This window comes from Triticum urartu, chromosome 2, assembly GCF_003073215.2.
Source record: "Triticum urartu cultivar G1812 chromosome 2, Tu2.1, whole genome shotgun sequence".
In the NCBI taxonomy this organism is placed as follows: Eukaryota; Viridiplantae; Streptophyta; class Magnoliopsida; order Poales; family Poaceae; genus Triticum; species Triticum urartu.
The window spans coordinates 96,433,031-96,459,749 of NC_053023.1; the positions used below are offsets into that span (position 1 = coordinate 96,433,031).

Genomic DNA, 26,719 nt, shown 5'->3' on the forward strand with positions numbered 1-26,719 from the left:
TCCAGGGTCATGAGGGGCATTCTATGCAGTTCCCATATATGTAAGCTCTTCTCATGGGATACGAAGGGTTCCAAGTGAAAGTCATGCCCTAACCATGAGTCTGGGGCAGCGCCTTTGGGCGTTATTCCCCTTCTTGGAGGTAGTTTCGATATATGCAAGCTCTTCTGGAGAGGAGGAATCCCGGGTGAAAGCCATGCTCAGACCTTGAGTCGGTAGTGGTGCCTTTAGGCGTTGTTCCCCTTCTTAGAGGCACCATCGTGGAACCTTGCCTCCAGTGGCGGAGCTACACAGAAATAGTTGGGCGGGCCAGACAAACAAGTGCACATTTTTGAAAAAATATAATGAATCGTGCTATTTCATTAGACGTAAGTCAGTCCTCAGCAATTTTTTAACTAGATCAGCAGATATATACAGCCGGTAAACAAAGCGGCCGCTGGTGCTTTTTTGTTTTTTGCTTTAGGGATGCCGCTGTTGCTCGGCTGCTCCTTGGAGCCAGTAGTTAATTAGTACTTCTCTATGGCTGGGTTGTGCGAATCTCCCACTAAATCGAGCTTAGAAGGGATTAGGGGCCTAGGCAGTGTCCGATAGTAGACCAGGCTCATGGGCTACCTACCGATGCATTCACTCAAAGCTTATTTTACGCGTAGGAACGAGGCAAGTCAATTTCTTAGGATGGCAAGTGCCATCCTATCATATTTCTATACTACTCCTAATTCCTACGTTTTGATTTCCTCCAAACCGAATGAGCCCTATATGAACGAAAAATCACAGAGATCCTGGGCGGGCCACGGCCACTTCGGCCTTGCCGTAGCTCCGCCAGTGCTTGCCTCCTCACGTTCACAAATGGCTTGGGCTCTTTGATTGAAAACCCAAGTTCCAGTCTTTCTCAAGCGGGCAACAACGATGCCTACGTTGTTTCTCTCTTGGGGGTGTCGCCATGAAGAGCTAGCTCTTGGTTGTGGCCCGATGCCTCTCTTGCGTCGAGGCATGTGGATGTCGGGGAAGCGGCCCTGGATGGTGGTTGTGCGCCGAGGTGGCGATCTCGGGAAGTAATGTGACGACAACCCTATTAGGTAGGGTGGTGGTTTGCATTGGTGGGGGTGTCAATTTTGTTCTACTAGTGAGGCGGGGTTGTCGGCTCGGTCGTTGCACTCCAGAGGGGGCAATTTGACTTTATGTCGGGGCGGCGGCCCCGGAAGAGTTTGTGTGACGGTCGTGGTATGCGGGTGGTTGCCCTATTCAACTTGGGTTGTGGGTGACTAGGTCGTGCGGTGTTGCAGCTTGAGGGTGAGCGATTATATGTCGGGACGATACCAAAAGGTGGTGTGTTGGTGGACTATGCATGGCGCAACAGAGCAATGGAGGTCGAGGCGGCAACCTTGAGAGTTCGACCACATCGATTGCATTGACCTTGCGTCACATGGGCGGCGATGTTGATCGGTCGTCTTTTGCGACAATATAGCACGAAATATATTTTGAAGGGGAAAATGCCTACATGTCTTGATTGGGTTGCACCGATGGTGAAAGACCATGCACCCAACGTTCCATGGCCTCCCCACCGGCGGGTAAGGTTGCTCTTTCAGTTGATGGCTCCTTTTCAGTGCCGGATAGTACAACTACGACATGTATGATCTTTAGGAGTCAGGATAGGACGACGCTATTTGTGGCTTATCACTTTTATGTTCAATTGCAATGATGCCTTAGAAGCGGAGATACATGCGTTGATGCAAGGGATGACTCTTACTTCAAATCCAACGTACATGCCTTTCAGTCATTGTCTAATCGGATTCTTCAGAAGACTCTATCCATATCAAGCGATGGATTGACTTGGTTGGATATGGGCATCTTACCGCGGAGATCAGATCGTTGATGGTTGACATGAAGTTTATTCCACAAAGAATTAGGAGAAAACAAAATAGAGTGTTCAATCATCTGGCAAACTATAGTCGTACTAAGTGTATTACCACCGCCGTGTGGTTAAAGCATCTACAGCGAGGCTCCTCAAACGACCCCTATATGTCTGGGTGGATGACCCAGTCAGAGAGCAGTCACAAAATTGCAACCCGAACCGGGCTCCAAATACCGTCTCTATATGCTCGAGCTGACCGACAATCCTCATATCCAGCCCATATCTACAACGACTATGAGAAGACCCGGTCGCCCTCGGTCGTATCCGCCAGGTCGGACTGACGAGCAGGACCCACACAGACACATGTCTAAACACAACAGTCGGTGAGGATGCATTCATGCCGCCGCTCCGATGCGCCACCCAAGACTCCAAATCCAGCTATTTAAGCCGGATGGCGGAACCGCAACCCTATCCAGTTTCATTTCCATCCTCCCTCTCATCCACGCTGCCACCGTCCAATCCGCTCGAACTCGTCGCCCGCCGGTAGTTATGGCCCGACAACGGATCACCATGTACGTCATGCTCACTCTGGAGCGGGGGTTGGAGCTCCTAGAGGAGATCCGAGCCAGGCGCGCCGCTCAAATTACGTCCGGCCTACCTCCGGACTCTTCAGAGGAGGAGGAGGAGGAAGAGGAAAGTGAGGCTGATCCGATGTGGCTATAGATGCTCTTACACCAAGGACCCTCATGCATTGAGGAATTGTTGCCAGTGCACTATAACTCTATAAATCTGGAATAAAAACTCCTTCACCCTTGAAAAAAATGGCTTAGAAATTGAACTGCAAAAAGTTTTATAAGTACTCCCTTCATTTCAAATATAAGTCTTTTTAGAGATTCCAACAAATGACTACATATGAAGCAAAATAAGTGAATCTACACTCTAAAATATGTCTACATACATCCGTATGTTATAGTTCATTTTTTTGAACACAATACAAACGCGCTCATATACATGCGTATATACTCACCTTTATGAATGCACACACGCACACCCTACCCTTATGAGCACCTCCGAAAGACTGAACCGGCATATCATCTTGAAATTTATGAAGTCACCGTAGGCACCTCGTCGTTGACGGGAACATCTCCTTCCACTGAATGCGCATCGCCGGAAATCCTGAAATAAATGCGAGCACTAAGATTTAAACCCTGATGGGCTGGGGATACCACAGTCCTCCTAACCATCCAACCACAGAAATGTTTAAAAAGACTTAATTTAGGAATGGAGTAAAAAGACTTAATTTAGGAACGGAGGGAGTATTAGTGTACAGAAGGAAGGAGTATATATTTCAGAAAAATCGGAAAGACTATAAACATATTTTGTTTCTGTCTGGGTGTTTCTCCCCCATTCAAAACGAGTGCTCGTTCTGCGGCGCACTGTGAGCCGCCACAGGCAAACGGCACCCCGGAGAGCCGCGAATTCCCTCCTCCCGCCCGCCGAGTCCCCGGCTAAACCAAGACGTTCTCCCCGGCGATCTCCTGGGATCCGCTCCGCCCCCATCGGTAAGCGAGCTTCCTCCTCCTCCTCTCCCCCTCCTCTGCATTCTCGTCTTAGTTCCGTTCCAATTGGATTCGCCGGAAAACCCTAGCTAGGCTACGGAATCGAGGGATTCACCGGCTTGCGGTCGCCCGAGTTGGAGCTGTCTCGCGCTAGACGGGCCGATGATTCGGTGGGGGGTGGGGGTCGGAGCGGGGTGGCTACTGGTTGCCCCATCCGCAGATGCACGTATGCTCAAACAGTCGCACCTGTGACCGTGAGAAGTGATTTGTACAGGTTTAGGTTTCTAATCGCGTTTGTTTGGCTCGTGTAAGAAGTTTGTGGTCGATATTAGCGTATTCCTTTGGACAGTTATGTTTTGGTTCAGGGATACAAGTAACTAGTTCTGTGGATTAATTCCAGCCGAGCTTGGGTGGTCATTTTGTCCCATTTTTTGGGTACGGCGACAGATCTAAGTGAGTGTCTGATATGTATCGAGTTATAGGTTGTATCTACAAGGAATGGATGTAGTGGAGCATCTGGTTTGAAATTCATAACTCCATAAGATATCTGCTAATTGCCAAATTCAGAATGTCCACTCTTAAGCCATGCAGATCTAGCTACCAATTGCTGGATTATTCAGTGACTTTGCTTGCCACTTTTCTCTTGTTTGCTGTATCAAGCCGTGGCTTTGTTGTATTTTTTGTGTTGTGCAAATCATTGGTTTACAGTCTATATAGAATTGACTTGGATACTCAGCTGGATTCTGGCCAACATTTTCAATCGGTGGTTCCTCTAGGAACTTTATTGTTGGTTTGTGGCTGATGATTATTAGTGCGATGCAACTGGGGTGCTCTACTACAGGTTCTCTTCATAAAAGGGCACTGTGGAAGCTATGCATTTGGTACAAATTAAATGCCTTTGGATAGCTAGTGAATTCTTCTAAGTTGCTGCTGTGTTGCTTTAGCTTAACAATCAACCTTAGGTTTTAATGCAATGTAATGTGTTCTTTTAACTATGATATTCATTACATCATACAGTTGCAAGAAAAGCAATTTCTGCTATAGTTCTTCAGTTCATATATGCGAAAGCTCATCTGTGAAATCTTACCTTTGGTATTGGATTTGCTTACTATAATCAGTACTATTTGTGATTCCCTGATACTGTCTAATATACAATTTCGTAGTGCTAGAAATGTATTTTTGACCTAGCAGCGACTAAATACTATCTTGGGATTTCCTTATGTTCTGGTACAGTAGAATCATAACGCCCGAACTTCATTCATTTTTCTAACTAAAGATGAAATGATATAATTGTGTCATTACTAACTAATATAGCTTAGGTTTTCCTTGCAGGATAGTGGGATCCCCTTCCATCCCCAGTTTAAAAGCCAAGCGCTAGCAGTGGCTGGAAGAAGAGATCCCTGCCTTCACTTCCATTGGCCCAAACAAATCATGGCTGCTGATCGGCGCCACCCGGCTGTGAACGACGTGTACCTGACGCTCGTCGGCGCCAGCAACACCCTCGCCGACGTCCAGCGCCGCCTCGACCTCGAGTTCCGTGCCTCCTACCCTGACCACGTTAGTAATCAAACTCCCCTTCCTCTCCTCTCTAGCCGCTTCCTTCCATAACAGGATCTGGCTGACGGTTTCATTCAGGCAAACCCGGCGAAACTGGTAGGGCGAGTGAAGCGGGTGCAAGAGGAGGTGGCTGCGCTCAAGGATCTCTGCCGCGACCTCCTCGCCCAGAAGCAGGTCAGTCAGATCCCCTTCTCGAATCCTCCACACCTTCTTCTAGGTTTACTGATCCCGTGATCCTGCGCGCGTGTGCAGGAGCTGATCGACATGATGCGCACGAGCCTGGCTGCGCAGCGGAGCGCCACACAACGGCTTCTCGCCTCCTCCGGGCTGCCCCTCATGACCGACGACGAGGAGGCCGCCTGCGCCAGCCTCAAGCAGGTGACCCCCCACCCAAAAAACCCGCAATCTAGCTACAGGTCGTGAGAGATCTGATGAATCTGTTCTCTTTGTTTACGTTGCAGGTGATCGACGAGTGGACTGATCAGCTGAAGCCAATGGCAGGTAGGTTTTCTTTGCTTTGCAGCAGTTCGTTGGATTTTGTGATGGGGAACTCACTCCAACTGGTCGTGGTTTCACTTGCAGGGGGTCCGGATGGGGAGAATGAAGACACCAACCAGATCCTCTTCTCCGCAATCCTTTAGAGAGACTGAAAACTTCTTGAGCATCGAACAATTTCTCTGTTGGAAGTTTTTCCTTCCATCTTGTGTGCGTTTTTAGCAGATTGCGACGGGCTTGTCAATTAGCGTCTTGTTGAGTGTATATGAGAAAAACAGTGTTGATTTCTTGGTTTGGGATGCTATTCCTGTTATGTATTTACGTCCAGTGTTCTGCACACAGTTTTCTAGCTGGCTCATCATGCATTATATTTAACTCATCAGCTCTAATCACAAAAAAAGAGAGATTTGTGAGCGTCGTTCACTTTTTTACGAGTATGGAAGAAACATGGCAATTCATGTTTTGTTCTCTTTGTGCCTTTTCAAAAGCTAAATTGCGCGAATCCTAATGTGATTAAGATAATGTTGTCATTGGCATGGTTTAGAATCTGACCATTTTCCAACCTTTTTTTTTTGAGAAATTGTCCTTTAAAGATGAAAGAGCATGCCTATGCGGCTTAACTGTTAAAGGGCAGTTGGTGATACATTGGATGCCTGGCTGTGGCGGATGAAGTGAGGTGAGAACATCTGTTGTGGTGCGGGAGAAAGCCGGCAATGCTGTGGCATGATGTCATAATGTGCTGCTAGGGAAAAATCAATTATGGATGGTCTAATGATACTGATACAATGACAATGATCGTGCAAATGTCTGTGTCTACTTCCTGCACCTGCTTGTTGAATGCCTGCTCCATGTTCGGTAAAAATGATCGCCTTAGTTTTGCTGGAAGACATGTGCTGCCTGTGCTTCATTTCATTAGTATAGTATCAACCAGCTTAGCATGTTTTCAGTTTTAATGAAGTGTTCTTCTTAGGGAAAATTTTGCTTTTGCCACTCTAGATTTTGCCAATTTTCCTTACGCGACTCTAGATTTTGACATTTCACTTCTGCCACTCTTAGTTTTTGACAATTATCACAATTGTCATTCCCGTGGCAAAAGCAAAATTTTCAGAGTGGCATTTGTGATAATTGTCAAAAGGTAAGAGTAGCAAAAACAAAACAAAATTATTTTGCTTTTGCCACTGAATGACAATTGTGATAATTATCAAAAACTAAGAGTGGCAAAAGTGAAATGTCAAAATCTAGAGTGGCATAAGGAAAATTGGCAAAATCTAGAGTGGCAAAAACAAAATTTTCTCTTCTTATAACTGTGCAGGTGATGGGGGCAGAAGCTATTTTGGCCAACCTCATCCAGCTTTTGCTGTTCCAGCGAAGTTTTATCTTTCTGCAAAGAAGACTAGGTAATCCAATAAGAGCTCATTGTTTACGATATTTAAATTTTGTGATCCAAATGATTTTTCATGTCCAATCCTCGACGTTCAGGACCATGTGAATATCTGTTCGAAACTGCAAATTTGTGTATTGGTGGCCATTTCAGATCCTTATAACTACCTGAAAGCCACATCTGCCCGAACTGGGATGAGTGTAGCAAAGGATCACAACAGTCAAAGGTTGAGGTGAAACTGACTGGATTTTGACACAGAAGACAACCGCCAACATTCACTTTTGGCAACGGCTTAATACTTGGAGAAGACTAGACACACTGGGTGGATGGGTAGAAGGATAGGCAAGGCAAGAAACCAAGGAAGATAGCGGGAGGCCAGAGGGTCGTTTGCTGGTTGCTGACAAAGAGATAGTAGGAGGAAGAACACCAACATTCATCATGATGCAGTTGGAAATTACACATCGTCAAATTTGATGTGTATGTTCATGGTGTGGAATGGTTTGTTATTCCGAAGCGATGCACAGGTATTTAGCTGTGGTTATTAATTTTGATCATTTGGACGGATCAAGATGTCTGGCAATGCTGACAAATCTCAGCTTGCAGCTGAGCAAATAAAGGCACAGGCCTTATCAGCTGCAAAGGGATTGAGCAGGGTTCAAGCTGAACGTGCAGCTGCGGCTGCTGCCCGCAATGTGAATGCCTATGGGTAGAAGGAAGAGGAGCCAAGCCGCTGACAAGAGAAGAATGAAGCCAAGAGACAGATTTATCTGGCGAGTATGGAGAAGGCTGCAGTACCATGTGAAACCAAAAGCTTCACCAACTTCTTCTGGTGATGCATATTCCCAATTTCAGAGGTGTTTCCAGCCTGGGTACTAGAGATATGAGTGCAAGAACGACTGTGCCTACATATTACGGACTTAAAGAACGCAGCAGCTTGAAAACCCCAAGTTGACGTAGTCGACTGTGTTAGAGTCCTATCAATTTGTGAATCTTGATCTTGAAAAGGAGAGGGAGGAGGAGGAGAAGAAGCTGATGAAAGAAAAGATGGAGAAGGAAAAATCTACAAGAAGGGAGGGGAAAAGTAAGAGAAAAAAACCGCTCACATAATGGTTCAGATCGGCATAACAGTGAGGACTCTGTTCGACTCGGACACTGAATCATCAGCTACCGGCTCTGGATATTCTTCTGAAAGTGTCAGTTCTTCGAATTCATAGAACAAGAAGCGGCGACCCAAAGAGAAGCAGAAGAAGAGAAGGCACAGAAGGGACAGCACATTGTCATCGTCATCCGATTCTGAATCAGTTTTGGAGTCAGGGCCTGTTCGGCAACGCTCCAGCTCCCAGCTTCTTGAACTCCATGCATGAAGTTGAGCCGAACGCTTTAGCTCCAGGAAGCTGGAATAGAGAAGCTGGCGGCCCGTCTCAGTGTAAAAAGGATGGAGTTTGGGAAGCTGCCTCTTTCCAGATCCGTGAAAACAGTGAAGTTGAAGTTGAGGCAAATTACACAGGATTGCCACCGCCAAGTGACATCCAGCATACCGTTTCGATTTTCTATCGCTAACTCTCTCGCGCGCACGTTGGCTATTGGCTTTGGGCCTTGCCAATCCATCTAAGTTGGGCTAATTGCTAATCAAATGGCCTGTCAGACCCGTGCCTAACCACGGAAACCGGAAGTTGCGTGCCGAACGCTTTCCATAGCGCCAGCTAAAGTGAGAAGCCATAGGAGAAGTTGAATCTAGGAAGTTTTGGAGAAGCTGGGCACTTTCAGAACACGCCCTAATTCTGTTGACAAGGGCAGCCAGAGGAAGACCCGTAAGGCGAAGCAACAGGTGCTGATGCTGATGAGCCAGAGAATGGGGGAAGTCAATGAGGAAGCCAAGTATGTCATCTCCATTTCACTCCACATACGTCCTCTGAGAAACAAATGTAACCGTTTCTTTGCTGAGTGCTAGTACTATCATTTTCCTGTACTAAGAAGTGCTTGAAGCTGTAGATCTTTCCTGTTCAAAGGTGTCTGTAACAACGGCTAATCATGTACCAGATTCATGTTTACACTCCTAAATTTAGTTTGGTTGTCTTCCTGAAAGTTTCTTGTGATCATTTCGCCCTGACTCATCATGTTGGGTTCTTGCTGTATCTTCGGAGATCTGGCTTCTTATTATTTCCTATGAGAAAAGACATCACCTGGGAGTTATTTAATGGCAACTTGCATCTCCTGCAGGATGCCAGATGATCGGTATGACAGTTTGTGTCCTGCCCTCTGACAAGCTCCTGGATGCAATTGACCAAGAAAAACTTAAAGTGATCCAGCTGTACATGAGCTGTTTGGGATTCCTTCTACAATCTGCATCTGCATCTGCATGTAAGCCTTCTTATCTGAAACACTGAAATGCAACACCTTGAAGTATGGCTGCCCATTATGCAATGACATATTTGGAACACCAGATCGGGGCCTTCAATCAATCTGAAGAAGAAGAGCAGAGGACCCGAGGCATCAATGATTGGGGAGCTCAGGGACACGAGGGAGGATGGCATCACTCAGCATAATCAAAAGCTAATGAGCACACTCTGAGGAGCTGCCTGCCCCGAGCTTGAGCTGAGCAGCTGATCTTGCTTGCCATCATGTGCCTCACCATTGTTCTGCAGCTGGTTAGTTACTATTCCCCCTGTTCGGAAATAACCACCTAGGAGTTTTTGGCTGTCATCTGTCTACCTCTTCGCCTCTCTCTTCTCTTTTGAGGTGGGGCGCGCACGATAATGGCTTCCTGCGCCCCGAGCACATGATCGACGGAGACGACGGGATTGTTCCTGTATGCGGGCTCCCAGTCCCAGGCTACCTGTGTAGTTTGCCTTGTTGTTTACTGCTTCACGTTCCAGCTCCAGAGCCGGTCGTTTTACTCGCTTTTGAACCAAGAGGAGGAATCTGTCAGCTCTGCTTGGATTTACTATTGGCCTCTACCGTCTCCATGGCCCATGGGCTGAACCGTGGTAGGTAGGTACGTATCTACTTGAGCTCCCTACAACGCAATTATACAAATCTGTCTTGTACATGTAGACGGTAGACTAGAGTACAGCAGCTCTAGTACTGTACAACCCCAGAGCATATACGTCTGAGCTTTCTGAAAATCTGAGTCATACATGCATGTAGACCACAGAGGACAACCAGTACATGTACACATGGTGCACACTTGGGGTATAAGATCTTGAAAATCAAGGTGATATTGTCTTGAGAAGAAAACGAGGTTAATCTAATCGATTGCTTCTGCTGTTGCTGCAAGTAGGCACATTGGATTCTTCTACTTAGGATTGGTGTACTGATAATTACCAGCTGATTAACTAAAAGTGTGTGGCAGGACAGCATATGTTGCTGCTCCTTTTCCCTATAAAGACAGCCACCATCTTTCTCTACCATGTCCAAGACAGACATTCTTTTGGTAGATAAGTTACAGTATATGGAGTCTACAGGCTTTTAGAAATCTCCTCATCTTTGGAGGGCTTTGGGCAATATGCAAATGCGTGCATGATTCTCCTTGATCCAAGCTGGGCCCACAGTGTTCTGAAAGCTGGCAACTTCTGATGATTCCAATTAGCTTTTTCTCACCTTTCCCGCCCTGCTCCTCTCACTACTACTACTCCCGGCTGCTTTTGCCTGTGGAGATCTAAATCTTTGCATCAGAATCTAGTGAGACATATGTATGTGTCAAAGGAGCTTGCTAGGACAATCATTGCTTGCAACATTCCTCCATCACTTGGTTAATTCCCTGCATATGCACTTGCCTAGCCCCTGGACCTGAACCTGTTCTCTTTTGTGCTTCAGAGAAGCATCCCATGTTAGTGCTTGCTGCTGCTCCTGCTATATGTTGGCATTTCCGGTTTTACCCTTTGGGGTGCCATTTACTTGCCTTTGCGATTAGTTAGGACTGTTTTCTACTCTGCTATTCAATACCAGAACCAGCTTTAGTGGTTAGCATAGAACTGTACACATCTCTTCAAAAAATAATCCATATATCATTGTCTAGATCGCTGTAAACACTCTAGTTATAATCCATATACGTGCAGATCGAGCTGAGTGTTTTTCAGAAGAAAATAAATCAAGCTGAGAAGTATGATTAATTCGCTGGCCCTTATATATGTTAGTAGTAAACCAGGCCATGATATTAGTGCATTGCACACACATCCAAGATGAAGATCTGGAAATGCGTGCTTCAAGGAGCTCGACAGAAACATTCACATCGTGAGGACCATGCGATCAGGCTGCTGCTACCTCAGTTTGCAGTAAAAAAAATTGCATCCGTTTGGGACCAGCTTCTCAGCGAGCACTAGCAGCAACTGCGGCGGTGAATGTTGTGGCTTTTAATCCACTTCCGTAAGCAGGCAAGCCTGAAACATCCCAGAGCCGTTCAGGGCTCATTACGCGATGGAACCACCACCGCGTTTATTATATCATAGTGAGTGCAGCATCTTCATCTACCCCCCTTTCCAGATATACTATAACACATGAGCTCTGACTTATTGATACAAGTGCTCTGAAAATGCTTCTTTTCCACCTCAATAAATTGTGGCTCAAGCAGGTATTGCCTGCTTTAAATGGTCTTGTATCCTTCTTAAAACATACTCTTACATCTGTATATCACTTACTGTCCATTTTGCTAAAGCTGAAACATGCCTGCACATTTTTAATTCTGTCATGATCTTCTCCCCAGGGGCTACCGACTGGACTTCATCACGATTCAATACATGTTCTTTTCCTTAAACCATGAGTTAATTGAGTCCATACATGTTTCTTTGACCGGCAGCGGTTGGCGCCCTTAAAGCTGAGCTTGCATAGGAGGTACTACCTATCTGCCAGTACTCTCTTGACACATGCTATTAGTTTGCTCTTATTTCCAGCTCACCTTTTACCAGCACACTGTGATATATTCCTCTAGGGTAAAAGGAGAGTGAGCGGCCGATGCCAAGACAGGCATGATTAGATTCGGCGAGAGCAGGCAGGAAATGGCTAGCAAGCTCTATGCATGGGGCATGGCCGTAGGAACAGTAGAAAAACTTTTCTTTCCGTTGTACCGCATGGATGGATGGATGCATCATGCATGCAGGAGGCCAGATCGGCCAAACAGTAAATACACACACAAGCACAAGCAGCGGCAATGCTGGGCAAACATATGAAACTGTTGGCTTGCGCGACCAGAGAAGAGAGGAGAAGGGAAGAGGAGGCATCGGCGCATGTGACACCATGTGGGGAGCAACAGGAGACCGGGCAGGCGTCGAGAGCCCCCGGCCATGCACTTGTGACCCTGCTGGCCGGCTGGCCGGCTGAGAAGAGATATACACTAGTACCATACTATGATACTAGTCACCAGAGAGAGAGAGGGAGAGATGAGAGAGAAAGGGACAGCAGTATCATGGTGAAGTGTGGTGTGTAAGAGAGAGAAAGAGAGGATGATACACTGCACTGCACTGCACTGCCCTGGAGTCCTGGACTGGACTGCAATACGCGCGCCCCACATGCCATGCAGTGCTGCACATTGGTAGCTAGGATGCGCAAGCTCGAGTTTAAATGAGAGGTGAGAGAGAGAGGAGAGGGGGGAGAGAGGGAGATGGGGATTGGAAGCTTCACGGATGTGAGCCCTGGCGTCCACTCACGTGTGCAGTGCACGAGGTTGGACGCATGCCCTGCTCCCTTGCGACCGCCCATGACGCAGAGCCATGCACGGGCAGGGATGGGCTTGATTGTTCCGGCCACCTCGCGCCGTGCACTCACCGGCTGCCTGCCTGCCTGCCTTGCGTCGTCAAAGCCGTAGGAGATGGCCGATGACGCCGTGCAAAAATGACTCTTCATGCATCCATGCATGCATGCTCTTTTTCATCCATGAGAGCTGCATCAAACTACTAGTAGAAGGTTTCAGTTCATGGCTTCATGCTGTGATGCTTTAGTTAGTTTAGAATAGGATCAAGGTAGTTTGAATGTTTGAAAGGTCAGTGCAAAGCCAAGTTTAATGCTCTGCATCTAAGCTGTTCATGTCTGGAAAAGGCCCCCCTGCTCTTGCATGTACACAATACCTGCTTAGATCATGCACGGCCGGCATTAGTTTATCAAGGCGTAGAAACATCTAAATCTAGCGCTCAGAGGCACCACCCCCACCCCCACACCCCACGGCAGAACATGACAGAGGAGAGATGTGTGCATGCACATGTGTAAGACCTTGGGGAGGGAAAAGCTACACAGACGAGTGGTGGTAAATCACATCTTTACAGCCCTCCTTTATGTGCATGCACAGATGAGATCGACTTTAATCAGTTTCCACCTTAATGCTCTGACCTCCGCCTGACCCCCTCCCCTCTTCCTCCCATCTTTCTCTCCCCTTGAGAATGAAAAAGAGGGAAATGTTCTCTGAAAAGCCTCCTTTGTCTATCAACCTCCCCATGTTTGGAGTGTCTTTTCCCCTGCTTTTCCATTTTCCTAGATAAAAGAGCTCTTGTGCATGCATAGATGTGGTGAAAGAAGAATCAAACCTTTTGTCCGCGAATGCAACCACGGCAAAAGACGCGATCCATCTCTGCACCCATGCATCTGCCTTGCCTGCCCAGTTAGCTCTACTTCTAGCGCTCCATGCATTAGTGTCGTAGTAGTGACTAGTGACTAGTAACTAGCTAGCCTAGTACGTACGTACAGCAGTACACACCAAGGGACAAGCTTACAAACATGCCTAATAAGAAACCTGGAAAGATGTACTAGCTGTGGACCTACGTAGCGCACACATGCACGGCTGAGATCTATACATCTAGTATGTGCCAGTACCGTGCTGTACATAACCATTCAAGTCTAATCTAATCTATCTATGCGCGCAGAGCTAGGCTATAGGACAGCATAAACGTCTAGATCTCTCTTTAATCGAGTGCATCTAATTGATTGTCTAATCCTCCACAAGGCTTATTGCAGGTTTGTGAGTGGCAATCATGCTAGAGTCCAAGATGCAGCTGTTTTCTATGCAGCCTAGAGAGCCGGGACTGAGAAGGCAGGCAGGCAGAGGCAGGGCATACACACCACGTCCCCTCTTTCTTTTTCATCACATGAGCTCTATGCCTGTAGATTGGGCAAAGAACAAGCGGCTCCACGATCTTTTGCAAAGGTGCTGCCATCTCCACCGAGTACTATATACGCCCTCATTATTCTAGTAGCATCCTCTCTCAGTTCGTTTGCACGAATACAGATGCGTTGTTTAACATGCAGACAAGAGCGTCGCAGCAAATCGCATGCAGGCTTGTTTAATTAAGCACCGTGCACAGTATCTCTTGCATGCAACAATGCATTGATATGATAAAGAACTGTATGGTTTCAGAGGAATCTTGGAACGACAGACATTTGTGGAACACGATATTGTCTAGAAAACTGGTTTTTAACGGCATCTAGCATGTGTGCATGGTGTCATCAAAATGATGATGAGATAATGTGGGCCTCATCTAGAGAAGAAGCATGGCATTCTTTTTCTTGTTTCACATCTCACTTGTCTCTACATTGTACACGCATATCTCTTTATTTTTTTTGAGGGGTTGTACATGCATATCTTAAATATATATGAAATGTGACGATCTCTCTCTCATCAGCTTTTTCTCGCTCTTGCTCCCTTGATTATTTAATACATATTTCTCAGTCAAAGATAGATCTAGACCTGGCCACAAATGCAGTGGGCCACATGTGGGGGATGGGAAAGGTCATGTGATGTACTCATAAAATGTCTACTGCAAACACATCATCGGGGCACAGCTTGTCATATATGGAACAGAATCTTCCATAATATTCAAACTCCATAGCCAATCTCCACATCACTGCACGCTATAAAGCAAATATACAGTTTTATCATACATTCATGCATGCTTTTGCCTCTAGGCCTCATCATGCTGTGACTTGCTTCTTGCTAGTTTTATATCAGTTCTTTCCCCTGTTGTGGAGTATTTTCCTTTCCTTTGTTTCTTGGTACTCAAAGCTACAGGCTATGACGCTACATACATTTGATGCATACTCAAATATAGCTAGGGCCGTACCCCATCAGGGTACTGCACTAGTCTGGCTACAGATATGTAGCGCTGCCTCCTGTTTTGATGCATATGCATATGTTGCTTGCAGCTGGTGGTATCTCGATGAGTACCTGCATGCCAAAACCCTAAGCTAGCTAGCAGGAAGCAACTGCATCTATATCTGTGAATCGACCACCACCACCACCACCTGCAGGGCAGCCCTGGGCTGGATCTTGGGCAAGTTTGACCGACCGAGCCAAACTGGTGATTGTTGATTCACTGCTTTACTTCGCTTGGAGCGAGGGGTGTACCACCCCCGGACGGAAGTGTGGAGCGTGCACAAATCCAGCTAAACCCTGCGCGCAGAGCGATCTGATCTCACGACCCACTAGGGCCGCTCCTCAGAAGCCCTAAGGTTTTACTCGCAGCTGGCCGGTCAGTGGTCTGGCCACTGTGCGCACACATAGGCAGGCGGCAGGCAGCTCATGATGCGCGCTCTGCTCATCGGGAGTGAGGAGGAAGAAGAAGTTTGGTTCTGTTCCTTTGAATGCTGCACGCGGTTGAAAAGATGGGGTAGAGGAATGTTTGTTTGCTTGCACATTGATACTGGTGGCATTAATGGAAGCCGCAGCAGCAGGAGGCGGAGCAGCAGCAGCAGCCTTGCTAGCTGCATATGCTGCGTCCGTCGCCCGGCTCCTGCAAGCGAGCGAGAGGCCCGGCCGGCCAGTGTGGCAGCGGCAGGGGTGGTGGTGATGATGGGGGTAGCGGCGATGGAAAATGAAGTTGCATCAAAAGTGGATCCCTCCCAGCGAGCCCGGCAGTGAGCCCAGATGTGCATTGTTATTGTTACCACTCACTACTCACTCGCTCACCAGTCGCCTGTACGTATATTTACTCCCCTCCCTTTCTCTCTCTCTCTCGACATGTTGGCTCACTGGTTTTCTTTGCTTGCTGTGTGTGCGTGTGTGGCGTGGAAGTCACGGGCCTGCGTCGAGTGGTGCAAGTCACCAGGCACAGCGCAGGGAAAGTATCTTTGGCTGTTTCGCAACTAGACATGTGTACATGTCTGCGGCGTGCAGGGCTGTGCGTTTGCATGGGGTGAGAAAGAGACGAGAGAGGGAGAGGAAGAAAGGGAGAAGAACAATTTGGTCACTAAATACCACGAGGATACCGGCCGTCCGTGCGGTACAATCCCTTCTCTTCTCTTCTTTTTCCACATCCACATCCTCATCCTCTTGCATCGCAGCAGCAGAGCCAGCTTTACTTTTCCTTACTTTTTCTTTTCTTTCCTCTCGCTTTTCTGACCGATAATAGTATATTATTTGATGATCTATCGATCGGCCCGTGCCCGCCCGCCTGCTGCCACCTCCATGGATCGATCCAGCTTTACTGCAAAATGTTCTCCTGTTCCATCGTGTGATCACATCCATCGCCGCCGTACACCCAACGGAGACTTTGGTTTTGGAGCCATCCGTTGAACCGGGCCGTCGATTTAATGCCCATCCATCTACTCTCATATCTGCATCCATCTCATGTACACATCCATCTCGGTCCTTTCCTGCTCCTTTCATCAATTTGTGCAGTTGCATGCAAAAATATTATCTTCGCAGGAAAAATATATATAGAAACTTATTGCATGTAAATTTCTGCAGCTTCAGTAATTACCTTGTGTCAAGATCGTAGGGACACTACCCGTAGAACCCTTCAGAATTATCTCTGGGAATTCCACAACAAGTAACAGCAAGAGCCAAGAGAGAGAACCTTGCACTGTTTGACTAGTCTCCCTTTTTACACCTTGGTCATGGCGCCTTGTCTTGCCAAAAAAAGAAGATAGAGCTGATGTGGGTCTGAGAAAACCATCCTTGACCATTTGCACTGCAGTTTTGGAGGAAAATGCCCCATGCTTTAGTAGCATACAAGTTTTTCTCTCCCAAGAAATTAGTAGCAAAATATGTATCATAGCTATACATAAATCTGGAGAGATCTTCTGCTGAGATCTGAACATCTGATCAGTGTGCATGATCCTTACAAAGCTGGTGCTGCACATTGACCAGTACTATGGCTCAACTAAGCACATTAGGACTGTAGCAAACCTGCATATGTTAATTCAGTTGCAACATCGACCCTTCCTTGTGATTTCCTTCCAGCACCACCTTTGAACTTGAACACTCTGAAGCACATCCACGTATACAAGCAGCACTGCTGATGCACAGATATCGATGCGTACGCATATATAATGATGAGAGGGGAGGGGTCGGCTCTGCTGATCTAGTGCTACTATAGCCCTAGCTAGAGGGCGAAAGAGAGAAGGAAAGAGGGCGGTCCATCCAGGCAGCAGCTGCGCGCGTGACCCACACGAGAATATTTGGAGGCGTTCGTGGGCGTGGGGGCGTGTCATGTGTGTGTGTGTGTGTGTCTGTGTGAGTGCGAGACAGTGAGACTGGAGATATAGCTAAAGAGGCGCAGCCTTTCTTTCTTCCTCACTCCCCCCTCACTCTCCCTCTCTTCCAGTCTTCCTCCCTGGGCTTAAGCTTATATTGCTGCTCCTTCTTCTTCTCCACCCGCCTTGAGTGACCGAGTCCCTGAGCTACTAGGTAGAAGCAGCGGGGTGTACGTGTGGTTGTGAGGGCCATGGCTTTCCTTGTGGAGAGGTGCGGGGAGATGGTGGTGTCCATGGAGATGGGCTCGGGGGCGGCGGGGGCGCACGGTGCCGGCGGCGTTGCTGGGAAGCCGGTGCCGGCGCCGTTCCTGACCAAGACGTACCAGCTGGTGGACGACCCCTGCACCGACCACATCGTGTCGTGGGGGGAGGACGACGCCACCTTCGTCGTCTGGAGGCCGCCCGAGTTCGCCCGGGACCTCCTCCCCAACTACTTCAAGCACAACAACTTCTCCAGCTTCGTCAGGCAGCTCAACACCTATGTATGTTACTCATTATCTGCTGCCACACACACAGAAGCATCATATGCACACCCACGCATGCATGTTTAGTCCAGAAAGGCTGCTCTTTGTTCGATTTGTTTTGTTAATCTTCCTCCGGTTTGCTAGCTATTAGGTCGTCCATGGCGTGTATATGTGTGGGATGTGTTCATGTTCATTACACAAGTTTTGTTTGGTTTGGTATTTTAATTTGGTCAAAGCAATGGTGCATGCATGGATGGCCTTGCATCCATCCATTGTTTCCTAGAACGTGACAAGCTAGATGCAAAAGTTAATGCACCTCTTTTCAAAGATTTTGTTTGCGAGGTGCATGGGAAAAGGGCTGTATATGGGTGTGATTTGTGACATTCCAACAAGATTATTAGTTCCTTGCTTCCTGGTTTGTGACAAGGAGCTGTCGAATAGATCAAGCTGTAGCTAGAACGCGTCCATCACCCACACTGTTCTTTTGCTGAATGAAATTTGATTTGATTTAATTTAATCTAATCTATGCCCCCCTCCATTTCTTACTACTTTTGTCTTGCTTTGCTGGCGATTTATGCAAGCTGGACGATTTTTCCGCTAATCAGTTAGTTCATCAGTTTTCTGTCAAGATGTATATATGTGTGATAAGCGAGGACCGTTTTGTTTCTATTTGCACATTTGGTTTCTTCTTTTAAAGCATGAGTTTACTAGCTGCACTTGCCATATGCTTCTCTTCTGTCACTTGGATAGCAAAAAACAAGTGCACAAACTAATGTGGATGCATACTAAGAAGTGGAGTTTGTACTCAGAAGCTTGTACACACTCTCCCAACATTGCCACACCACTCTCCACTGTCAATCATTGGGGGAAGATTGACACTATACACAGGTCGGATTTATGTATGTAGAGCTATGCCCTACGTATATATATACTACCATGCAATGCATTGCCACACCACACTACATGACATGACTACTATATATACGTGCAATAGCAACACTGAATATTCAGCCGCCATGTCATGTATCTCCCTGATGATCTCAAAGAAAACACAGTAACTATTGGGTGTTGATTTTTAACTAGCTAAGAACAGTTTGATTGATTTTTTTTTGTGCACTTGGCATTGCGGTTTGCTGCAGGGATTCAGGAAGATAGTGGCCGACAGATGGGAGTTCGCCAATGAGTTCTTCAGGAAGGGAGCAAAGCACCTCCTCGCTGAGATCCACCGGAGGAAGTCGTCGCAGCCGCCTCCGCCGTCAATGGTGCCGCACCAGGCCGCGTACCACCACCACTACCACCTCGGCAACACCTTCTCGCCACCGCCGCCTCCACCGCCGGCGGCTCATCATCACCATCACCCGGTGTACCAGCATTTCCAAGAAGAGCCAGCGGCCGCGGCCACGTCGCACGGCGGAGGCAACGGCGGCGGCGACTTCCTGGCGGCGCTGTCGGAGGACAACCGCCAGCTGCGGCGGCGCAACTCGCTGCTGCTGTCGGAGCTGGCGCACATGAAGAAGCTCTACAACGACATCATCTACTTCCTGCAGAACCACGTGGCGCCCGTCACGAGCCCCTCGTCGGCCGCGTTGCAGCGGCACCCGCCGCTCCCCGGCGCCGGCGCGGGGGTCGCCGCGTCCAACTCGTGCAGGCTGCTGGAGCTGGACATGGACGTGGACCGGGACTCGCCGGCGGCTGAGGAGGACGACACGGTGAAGCTGTTCGGCGTGGCGCTGCACCACGGCAAGAAGAAGAGGGCGCACCGCGAGGAGCGCGGTGACGTCGTCGCCCATGATCTCGGAAGCGAGGTCTAGGCTGCTGCGCCGGCGATCTCGCCCTCGATCGGTCGTGTATGTACATAGAGAGGAGAGAGGAGTAGCTGTAGCTCGCTCGCTAGCTAGCTAGGTAGCTTTGCAGGCTTGGTTTCTTTTTGCGCGGGTGCTGGTCGATTAGCTTGAGAGATGAGTTAGGATCAATGAGGTCATCGAGTAGTCTGCGAGATGAGTTAGGAACGTAGGATCAATCAGGTCTCGAGTAGTTTGCTGCTTGCCAAGCCCTTGCACCATTCTTCTTGATATGTTCTTTGCTGCCTTTGCCCCCATGCATGCACGAGGGCCTGCTATCTTGCTCATGCAAAAACTGGTTGCTCAATGCTATTAAGTGCAAAGTGTTCTCTTCTTTCTCTCATAAGTCATAACACGGGAATGGAAAAAGTAGAAGATTAGTGTGCCGTATCCTCTTCAATTCAATTGGATTGAAGAGGTGCATAAATTTTCTTCAAAAAATATTTGACATGGAGACACCACATGAAAAACAAAGGAATGGCAGATTTGAATTGGTGGAAATTTGCCCCAAAAATAGTGTGTAAAGGAATCATTATGACTTTTTCGTAAGGATTCCACTCCTGGAGTCTGATGACAGTATGACACACGGGAATAATTTTGAAAGCTGCAAATCCTCTCAAAATTATGTGAAATTCCGTTGAATCAAAGAAGCCCACAGAGTGTCAGCGTACGAGCCTACAATTCATAGGATGCAAATCCTCTAAAAATTATGTGAAATTCCCTTGAATCAAAGAAGCCCACGTAGTGTCAATATACGAGCCTACAATTTTCATGTGAGGGGTGGAGATAAACCTAATTTGGACAAACAGAAGACAACCCTCATAAAAATTTAAAATTTTGCATGCATGTATTGGAGAGTGCAGTTTGATGGACAACCTTGTTGTGTGAGATTAAGGAATACCTCAACCCACTGTGAACTAGCAATTCCAACATATTTTTATGATCTATTATTGAATTTACATTTATGGTGAGCTAGCTATATATACCTCCGTCTCGAAATGTAAGACGTTTAGTGTGATGGATAAAAAATATATAAATATCTAGGTGTCACATACAAATTATACAAGCTTCTGAAGGAAATAGCAGATTTATCATAAAAAACTGTTTATCTATTTATCAGATTTGTTTTTACTCACATGCAATTGCCTGTGCGCTGCAATAGGGCCTAATATGATTCTGTACCAAAATAATGGATTTTAATTTATCCATTGAAGGAACGAAGGGGCTGTTTGGTTTTTGCCTGCGCTAGCCCCACCAAGCAAGAATCTGCCACCAAAATATTGGTGCTCATCTAAACGGAAAACCCAGCCTGGTCAACGACCAATTTTTTAGGTCGGCATCCCCTCAAAAAAAAGGAAAAAACTAAAGGCTCCAATCCAAGCAGCCCCTAACTATTTTATCAGCATATTGCAAGCAAAACTATAATCAAAATCATACTCCCTCCGTCCCATAATATAAGAGCGTTCTTAACACTAGTGTAGTGTCAAAAACGCTCTTATATTATGAGCAAGAGGGAGTACATTGGAGGATGTGAAAAAGGCAAATGCATCTCACATTTAGGGAAAGAGGGAGCAATATAATTCCAAGTAAATATATACATGTTCAGATAACATTTTGCAAAAAATGATCAAGTACAGACAACAAGGTAACGCAACAAAAGTGTAGTTGTATGATGTAGTGTATTTGTTTTCTTAGCTGACAGATCCAGCAAGATCAGTATACAACACCAAAAATAAGTCGTAATCTCTCTTCTGGTCCCAACTACAAAGATATATCTTGTCTGGATATTACAAACATATAGCAGGTGGATCAGCAGCTCAGTACAGGCTAGAGTGTGTGTAATCAACTGCATATATCCAAACATTTTGCCGTGTCTATGTGAGACAATTATGTCTCATGGTAAGGAGAGCAGGTCATCGTTTCTAACCATTAATGTCAATGACAGATTCACGCAGGTCATCTAGTGTAAACTGGTACTTCCCAGTTTTTGGTGTTCTTTTTGGGGTCGTCGCAGAGGGCAAGATCACTATCCAGCTCTTTCATTGTCTTCACAAATGTCTTTGCTCCTTGCATGATTAACCTTTCCACCATGAATAACTGGTAATTGTTCTCGATTATTGGCTCCAATATGCTACTGAAGTTAGATGAGTATGCCAACTTGTACCTGTACCCACACAATGAGGAACTCATTATAATCTTAGGCAGCTTGTCTCCTCAAACTAGATGCAAATTTTGTAACTCGCCATTATATTGTTAATGGTCGAGTTCCATAGTTATGCCGTAATGATCATGTGCATAATTATAAATGCAGGAGAAAAATAATGAAATAGATCAAATTACAACAGTTCCAGGACAGGAAGGCAGATTACTTAAGTACTACAGCTTCTAGTTCAATTGCTTAGGAATGGTCAATTCCTTAAGTATATGGAAACAAAAGAAAAAAAATCCTTATGCAATGATCAAGCGAACACAGTTCAGTCAGTCATGGTAAACTATTTGCAGAAAACGAACTCTACCATGGTCATATCAGAGATCCTGATCCGTGATGCAAGAAAAGCAGATGGCAAATGGTGTCAGCCTTACCTGTCTGATAGAGGCGAGAAGAAGCCTGGTGTCCTTTCATTTGAAGCAATGAAAAGAGTGCGACCTTTTGGAATCCACTTTGCGATTCTTCTTTTGATGAACTCAGGGCGGGTATCTCTGTCCAGATGAGGATGAAGGCTCCTCTCAACACCAAATCTATCTTTCCTATTCTTCAGTAGGTCACCCCGTCTGACATGAATAGCATCATATTCACCAAGGATCTCTTTTATCTGAAGAAAGCACACCAGTTTAGTGACAGAAGATTGATGTATCACTGAACATACACAAACAATACATTTTCTCATACTACATGGGATATTATGTTCTGCCTGACCAACTATACACAACCAAAAAAACCAAGAGCAGTCTCTTACAACTACAATAGACTCTGAAGTTCTTTCAAGAGAAGCAGGATGCAGCTAGCATATAAACAATTAAATATGAAGAGAAAGTAGGGACTGCACGAGTAATATCATACCACACCATATTCCAAGAAATAAATGTAGCAAAATGAAGCTCTGGATTACTGAGAATGCATTTAAACAAAATCTCATGCTGGCATGAGCTGAGAGTGTACTGCAAGAAATAATTATTCACCAATCACTAGTAAGTTAACGGTATATGCAGATACACACTGCTCCCTGCTGAGACATGTGTTCAAACGATATAACCACAAAAGTACACCAAAGGAAGTGCATAGATTTGCTTACTGGAGGATGTGGAAATCGAGGCCTTCTAACTGGGAACTTAGCATGATACACACATGGTTACTCTCATAACTAAGCGTCAAATTTCAAGGATTTTGGGTTGCAGATTATATTTTTCTCTGGCATCAACAGAATCCACGTGATTTAAGAAATCACCCCAAATAAAAATCAAGAATAAGATTAATTCAGAACAAGCAAGTTAGTGCGATAAAACATATTTTTATTCGAACGGAGTAATCAGATCCGATTAAAACATGTGATACATGGCAGAAAATCATTCTAATGAAAATATACCTTACGTGCTGCAACTCTCAGTTTTCTAGCTGGCATAGTTGGCAGAAAAGTGTATGGTAACATCACAGAGGTACGCTTGGTCCGATCCTTGCACTCCATAAACCTGAACTGTAATGATGATTAAGGTCTATTCTTCAAGTTTAGACATAACATATAGCTTAGGTTTGGTGTGGTCACTAGAACTTGAGGCCATCTGAAAATAAAAATTAAAGAACATAAAGACCCTGATGGACTTGCATTCTCACCAAGCAAGAGGACTTGCAGTGCGGTTTACAAGAAGAGCATCTGAGTAAAGTGGATTATCTTTGAGTTCATCTCTGCTAACTCCTTGCACGTGCACTACGTCTCCTTCTCCTAGTTTTGTACTTCTCGATACTATCCCATACCATGAACGCGGATTGTCCAAAACAACAGGTACAGTCTTCGATATGAGGTCTATATCATATAAGGATTCCATTGCACAATAGCTCGTTTCCCATCTGCAAAAACATCACAGATTCAATTTCCAACTCAATTTGACAAAACAATGCAACAGGCAGACATAAGTGCTTAAGAAACAAGACCTTGGATTTGAAGTTGCGTTGCTTGAATCAATTATCCCCTTTGTGTTGTGCACTGAACTAAGGCACATCCTCGAGGGCATGACAAATATTCTGCAGAGAAACCACAATGCAGTGTCATTGCACATTAGCATATCCTGACCCACATTACACATAGCATTTGCACCAATTTGCCTCCTAAAAATGGATCATCCTTTGCAATTTGGAAGCATAATCTACAAAATTTTCACCACCGGGGTACCCATTCCCGTTTCATGAAGCCTAGAACCACCTTGCCACCTCACAGCAGGCCGCAGGAAGCGACGAGGACGAGAACGAGATTGATTTGTTACCTGTCGAGGAAGAGGGCCTCCTCGAGGGCGCAGCGGAGGCTGGACTCCTGGTGGCCGAGGCCGGCGCAGGAGCTGCAGTGCTTGCCGGGGCAGTCGATGCGGGCGCCCCAGTAGAGGTACTTGCGGCTGCTCTCCCGCTTGTCGACGCTCCTGGGCTGGAACCCCAGGTAGGAGAAGGAGTGGGTGAATGAGAGGACGCAGAGGATGGAGAGGACCGCCCCGGTGATGACAGCGGCGAGGATTGCCCTCGCGGTGGGCAGCGGCAGCGGGCTCCGCCGGCTGTGGCCGCCGGTGATCCGGTAGGGGATCGCCATGGGAGGGAGGGGGGGGGGGGGGGGGGGGGGGGGGGGGGGGGGGGGGGGGGGGGGGGGGGGGGGGGGGGGGGGGACCGACAGAGCGATAGAGGGGCAAGGTTGTGCGCAAATGTCTATTTTTTCTATTCATTCTTTTTTTTGAGGGGTTTTTCTATTCATTCTTCGAAGTATTGGAAAGCGAGTAAGCAAGGTTGTGCGCAAATGTCTATTTTTTCTATTCATTCTTCGAAGTATTGGAAAGCGAGTAAGGAATCAATCTCTCAAGTGGGCCATGTTGCTTACGATGACGGGCCACTGGGCTAAAATATCCTTTGTGGGTGGACTGAGATTTGCTCAGGTGCTCCCTGAAAAAACGGGCGCACCTATATCTCGCCTTCAGCGAGTCTGAAGAGCGAGCTGGGCCGGCCCACGAGGCCGGGAGGCCAGAGCCTTTTTTTCTTTTACCTTTTCTGTTTTCTTTTATACTTTTGTTTATATTTGAAAATATCCTCTCCCCCCCCTCTCTCTCTCTCTCTATATATATATATATATAATGTTGAAATGGTATTTAGAAAATGTTGAACATGTATTTGAAAAGATATTGATCATGTATTTGAAAAATATTGAACATGAATTTGAAAAATGTTGAACAAGGATTTGAAAAATATTGAATAAGTATTTGAAAAATTTTGAACAAGTATTTGAAAAATATTGAACAAATATTTGGAAAAATGTTGATTATGTATATAAAAATATTGAACAAATATTTGCAAAATGTTGAACAAATATATGAAAAAATGTTGGAAAAGTATTTGCAAAAATTTTGTTCATGTATATAAAAATATTGAATAAGCATTTGCAAAATATTGAACATGTATTTGAAAAAAATGTTGAACTAGTATTTGAAAAATGTTGATCATATATAAAAAAATGTTAAACAAGTATTTAAAAAATGTTGAACCATTATTTAAAAAAAATGTTTATCATGTATATAAGATTGTAGAATAAAAAAAAATAAGAACCAAAAAAAAGGAAAAAAAGTCAAAATACACCAAAGGAAAATGAAAAAAAACTGAAGAAACTAACAAAAAACCCAGAGAAGAAAAGAAAAGAAAAACAGACCTTATATAACGGGAACCAGTAGTACACGCCTGCCTTATTTCCTTTAAGTAGAACCCGTCCTAGTAGTAAAACATGTCGTGATAGACGACGCAGTGGCTAAGCTTGTTTCATGCGTACCACACTGGTACAGCAACATGCTATACAAACGGTTTTTAACCCCTTTCCGCGACGACATTTGGAACCGTCGCCAAGTGAGTGTGGGCGATAGGGGGTCCTTCCCACACGACCCAGAAACCGTTGGGGATAGGCCCTCTCGGGACACCAAATGAGCTCGTGTGCGATCGGGCGAGGCATAGAAAACCAATCATTTTCGTAGGTATGTACATCCCACACGGTGAATCCCAGAAAAACATTTTCGTAGGTATGTATATTACACACAGTTCTTTGAGTGGAAACGTTTGTGCAAGGTGGCCTAACGCAAACAGTTCGCTGCCGGAAGCCGTGTGTGATTGTTAGTTGATCGAACATGCCTACTTTCTAGAAACCGTGCGTGTTGTTTGAGTTCATCGCCCACTGTGTTGTCTGAGTAACCGTCTGCAATAGAAAACCCCAATAAGCAGGGTAATTAGCTTATTATTAATAATTCATGTACTAATCAAATTGATATTTCTTATAAAACACATCAAATATTTCATATCCGTATAACAGCAGCCAGTATTTCATAATCGAATTACATCAGATAGCTTCGGCACTTAGTTACGCCATTACACAATAGCACCAAGTTTCACATGCAGCATCAAAAACCTTTGGAAAGTGGCATCATACACGGTAAATAGACAGATGAATCTCATCTGGGAAACTGCAGAAGTGGAAGGCAAATATTGAGCCTTCAATGATGTTGAATGTCCTTGCAACTTTAGGCCAGTGGCTATGGATAATTGCTCGCCCAACCTGTGTCCTCTTCAGCAAGACTTCAATATTGTACCGTGGGGTGTTGAATGAATACCTTCCTCACCTCTTGACCATGCAGGTGGTTTGAGAGGTAATCATTGGTGAACTGCTTTGAAAAGTACTGAAAACAAAGATATGCATAAATAGCTGTTATAAATTTTAAAATGACGCGAGGGGTAAAAACAAGGTAAAAGAGTTAGTACCATCCTATAGTTGACCGATGTCTTCTTCACTGTGCAAACAAAGATCTTGCTGTTATTCGTCGCAAGTTTCTTCATCCAAACAATCTTTCTGAGTTTCTTGACTTGACTGATATTCATGGACATCTCATTTCCC

General features: G+C 45.8%; 3 protein-coding genes, 1 long non-coding RNA gene and 1 pseudogene across 6 annotated transcripts; 4 read left to right on the forward strand and 1 right to left on the reverse strand.

Moving 5' to 3' along the window:
• The first annotated feature begins 3,244 nt into the window (after positions 1 to 3,244).
• On the forward strand, positions 3,245 to 5,801 carry LOC125536085. Of its 2 annotated transcripts, none has more exons than XM_048699210.1 (6): positions 3,245 to 3,411; positions 4,741 to 4,965; positions 5,044 to 5,139; positions 5,218 to 5,343; positions 5,427 to 5,466; positions 5,548 to 5,801. In XM_048699210.1, exons 2-6 carry the CDS (start codon positions 4,840 to 4,842, stop codon positions 5,604 to 5,606), a joined length of 447 nt encoding a protein of 148 aa, XP_048555167.1. In that variant the 5' UTR covers positions 3,245 to 3,411; positions 4,741 to 4,839; the 3' UTR covers positions 5,607 to 5,801. The 2 variants fall into 2 exon arrangements, with proteins under 2 accessions (XP_048555167.1, XP_048555168.1); XM_048699211.1 differs by having other exon boundaries at positions 3,251 to 3,411; positions 4,728 to 4,965.
• Positions 5,802 to 5,951: 150 nt separating this feature from the next.
• On the forward strand, positions 5,952 to 9,196 carry LOC125536084 (annotated as a pseudogene).
• A 1,602-nt stretch (positions 9,197 to 10,798) lies between these two features.
• On the forward strand, positions 10,799 to 14,426 carry LOC125536086. The gene is made up of 3 exons (XR_007294914.1): positions 10,799 to 11,288; positions 11,544 to 11,671; positions 13,781 to 14,426. It is a non-coding gene; the product is annotated as an uncharacterized LOC125536086 (long non-coding RNA).
• Positions 14,427 to 17,135: 2,709 nt separating this feature from the next.
• Positions 17,136 to 19,944, forward strand: LOC125536087 (heat stress transcription factor B-4b-like). The gene is made up of 2 exons (XM_048699212.1): positions 17,136 to 17,778; positions 18,900 to 19,944. Exons 1-2 carry the CDS (start codon positions 17,488 to 17,490, stop codon positions 19,569 to 19,571), a joined length of 963 nt encoding a protein of 320 aa, XP_048555169.1. The 5' UTR covers positions 17,136 to 17,487; the 3' UTR covers positions 19,572 to 19,944.
• Positions 19,945 to 21,156: 1,212 nt separating this feature from the next.
• Positions 21,157 to 24,514, reverse strand: LOC125536088. Of its 2 annotated transcripts, XM_048699213.1 has the most exons (7): positions 24,465 to 24,514; positions 24,078 to 24,405; positions 23,749 to 23,838; positions 23,431 to 23,664; positions 23,186 to 23,288; positions 22,185 to 22,414; positions 21,157 to 21,765 (listed from the first exon to the last, which is right to left on the reverse strand). In XM_048699213.1, the coding sequence occupies exons 2-7, from the start codon at positions 24,389 to 24,391 to the stop codon at positions 21,558 to 21,560; spliced, it is 1,179 nt and encodes a 392-aa protein (XP_048555170.1). In that variant the 5' UTR covers positions 24,392 to 24,405; positions 24,465 to 24,514; the 3' UTR covers positions 21,157 to 21,557. The 2 variants fall into 2 exon arrangements, with proteins under 2 accessions (XP_048555170.1, XP_048555171.1); XM_048699214.1 differs by lacking the exons at positions 23,749 to 23,838; positions 24,078 to 24,405; positions 24,465 to 24,514 and having other exon boundaries at positions 23,186 to 23,293; positions 23,431 to 23,614.
• Between the last annotated feature and the right edge of the window lie 2,205 nt (positions 24,515 to 26,719).

What these genes read in the sequence shown, in the direction of transcription:
- LOC125536085 (XM_048699210.1), top strand. Translation starts at nt 4,840, where the DNA reads ATGGCTGCTGATCGGCGCCACCCGGCTGTGAACGACGTGTACCTGACG. An exon ending in ACCTCCTCGCCCAGAAGCAG is followed by an intron (nt 5,140 to 5,217) that starts GTCAGTCAGATC and finishes GCGCGTGTGCAG; the next exon opens with GAGCTGATCGACATGATGCG. An exon ending in TCAGCTGAAGCCAATGGCAG is followed by an intron (nt 5,467 to 5,547) that starts GTAGGTTTTCTT and finishes TTTCACTTGCAG; the next exon opens with GGGGTCCGGATGGGGAGAAT.
- LOC125536088 (XM_048699213.1), bottom strand. Translation starts at nt 24,391, where the DNA reads ATGGCGATCCCCTACCGGATCACCGGCGGCCACAGCCGGCGGAGCCCG. An exon ending in AACGCAACTTCAAATCCAAG is followed by an intron (nt 23,665 to 23,748) that starts GTCTTGTTTCTT and finishes ATGTTTTTGCAG; the next exon opens with ATGGGAAACGAGCTATTGTG. An exon ending in TTCTCGCCTCTATCAGACAG is followed by an intron (nt 21,766 to 22,184) that starts GTAAGGCTGACA and finishes GTGTGGGTACAG; the next exon opens with GTACAAGTTGGCATACTCAT.
- LOC125536087 (XM_048699212.1), top strand. Translation starts at nt 17,488, where the DNA reads ATGGCTTTCCTTGTGGAGAGGTGCGGGGAGATGGTGGTGTCCATGGAG. An exon ending in TCAGGCAGCTCAACACCTAT is followed by an intron (nt 17,779 to 18,899) that starts GTATGTTACTCA and finishes GGTTTGCTGCAG; the next exon opens with GGATTCAGGAAGATAGTGGC.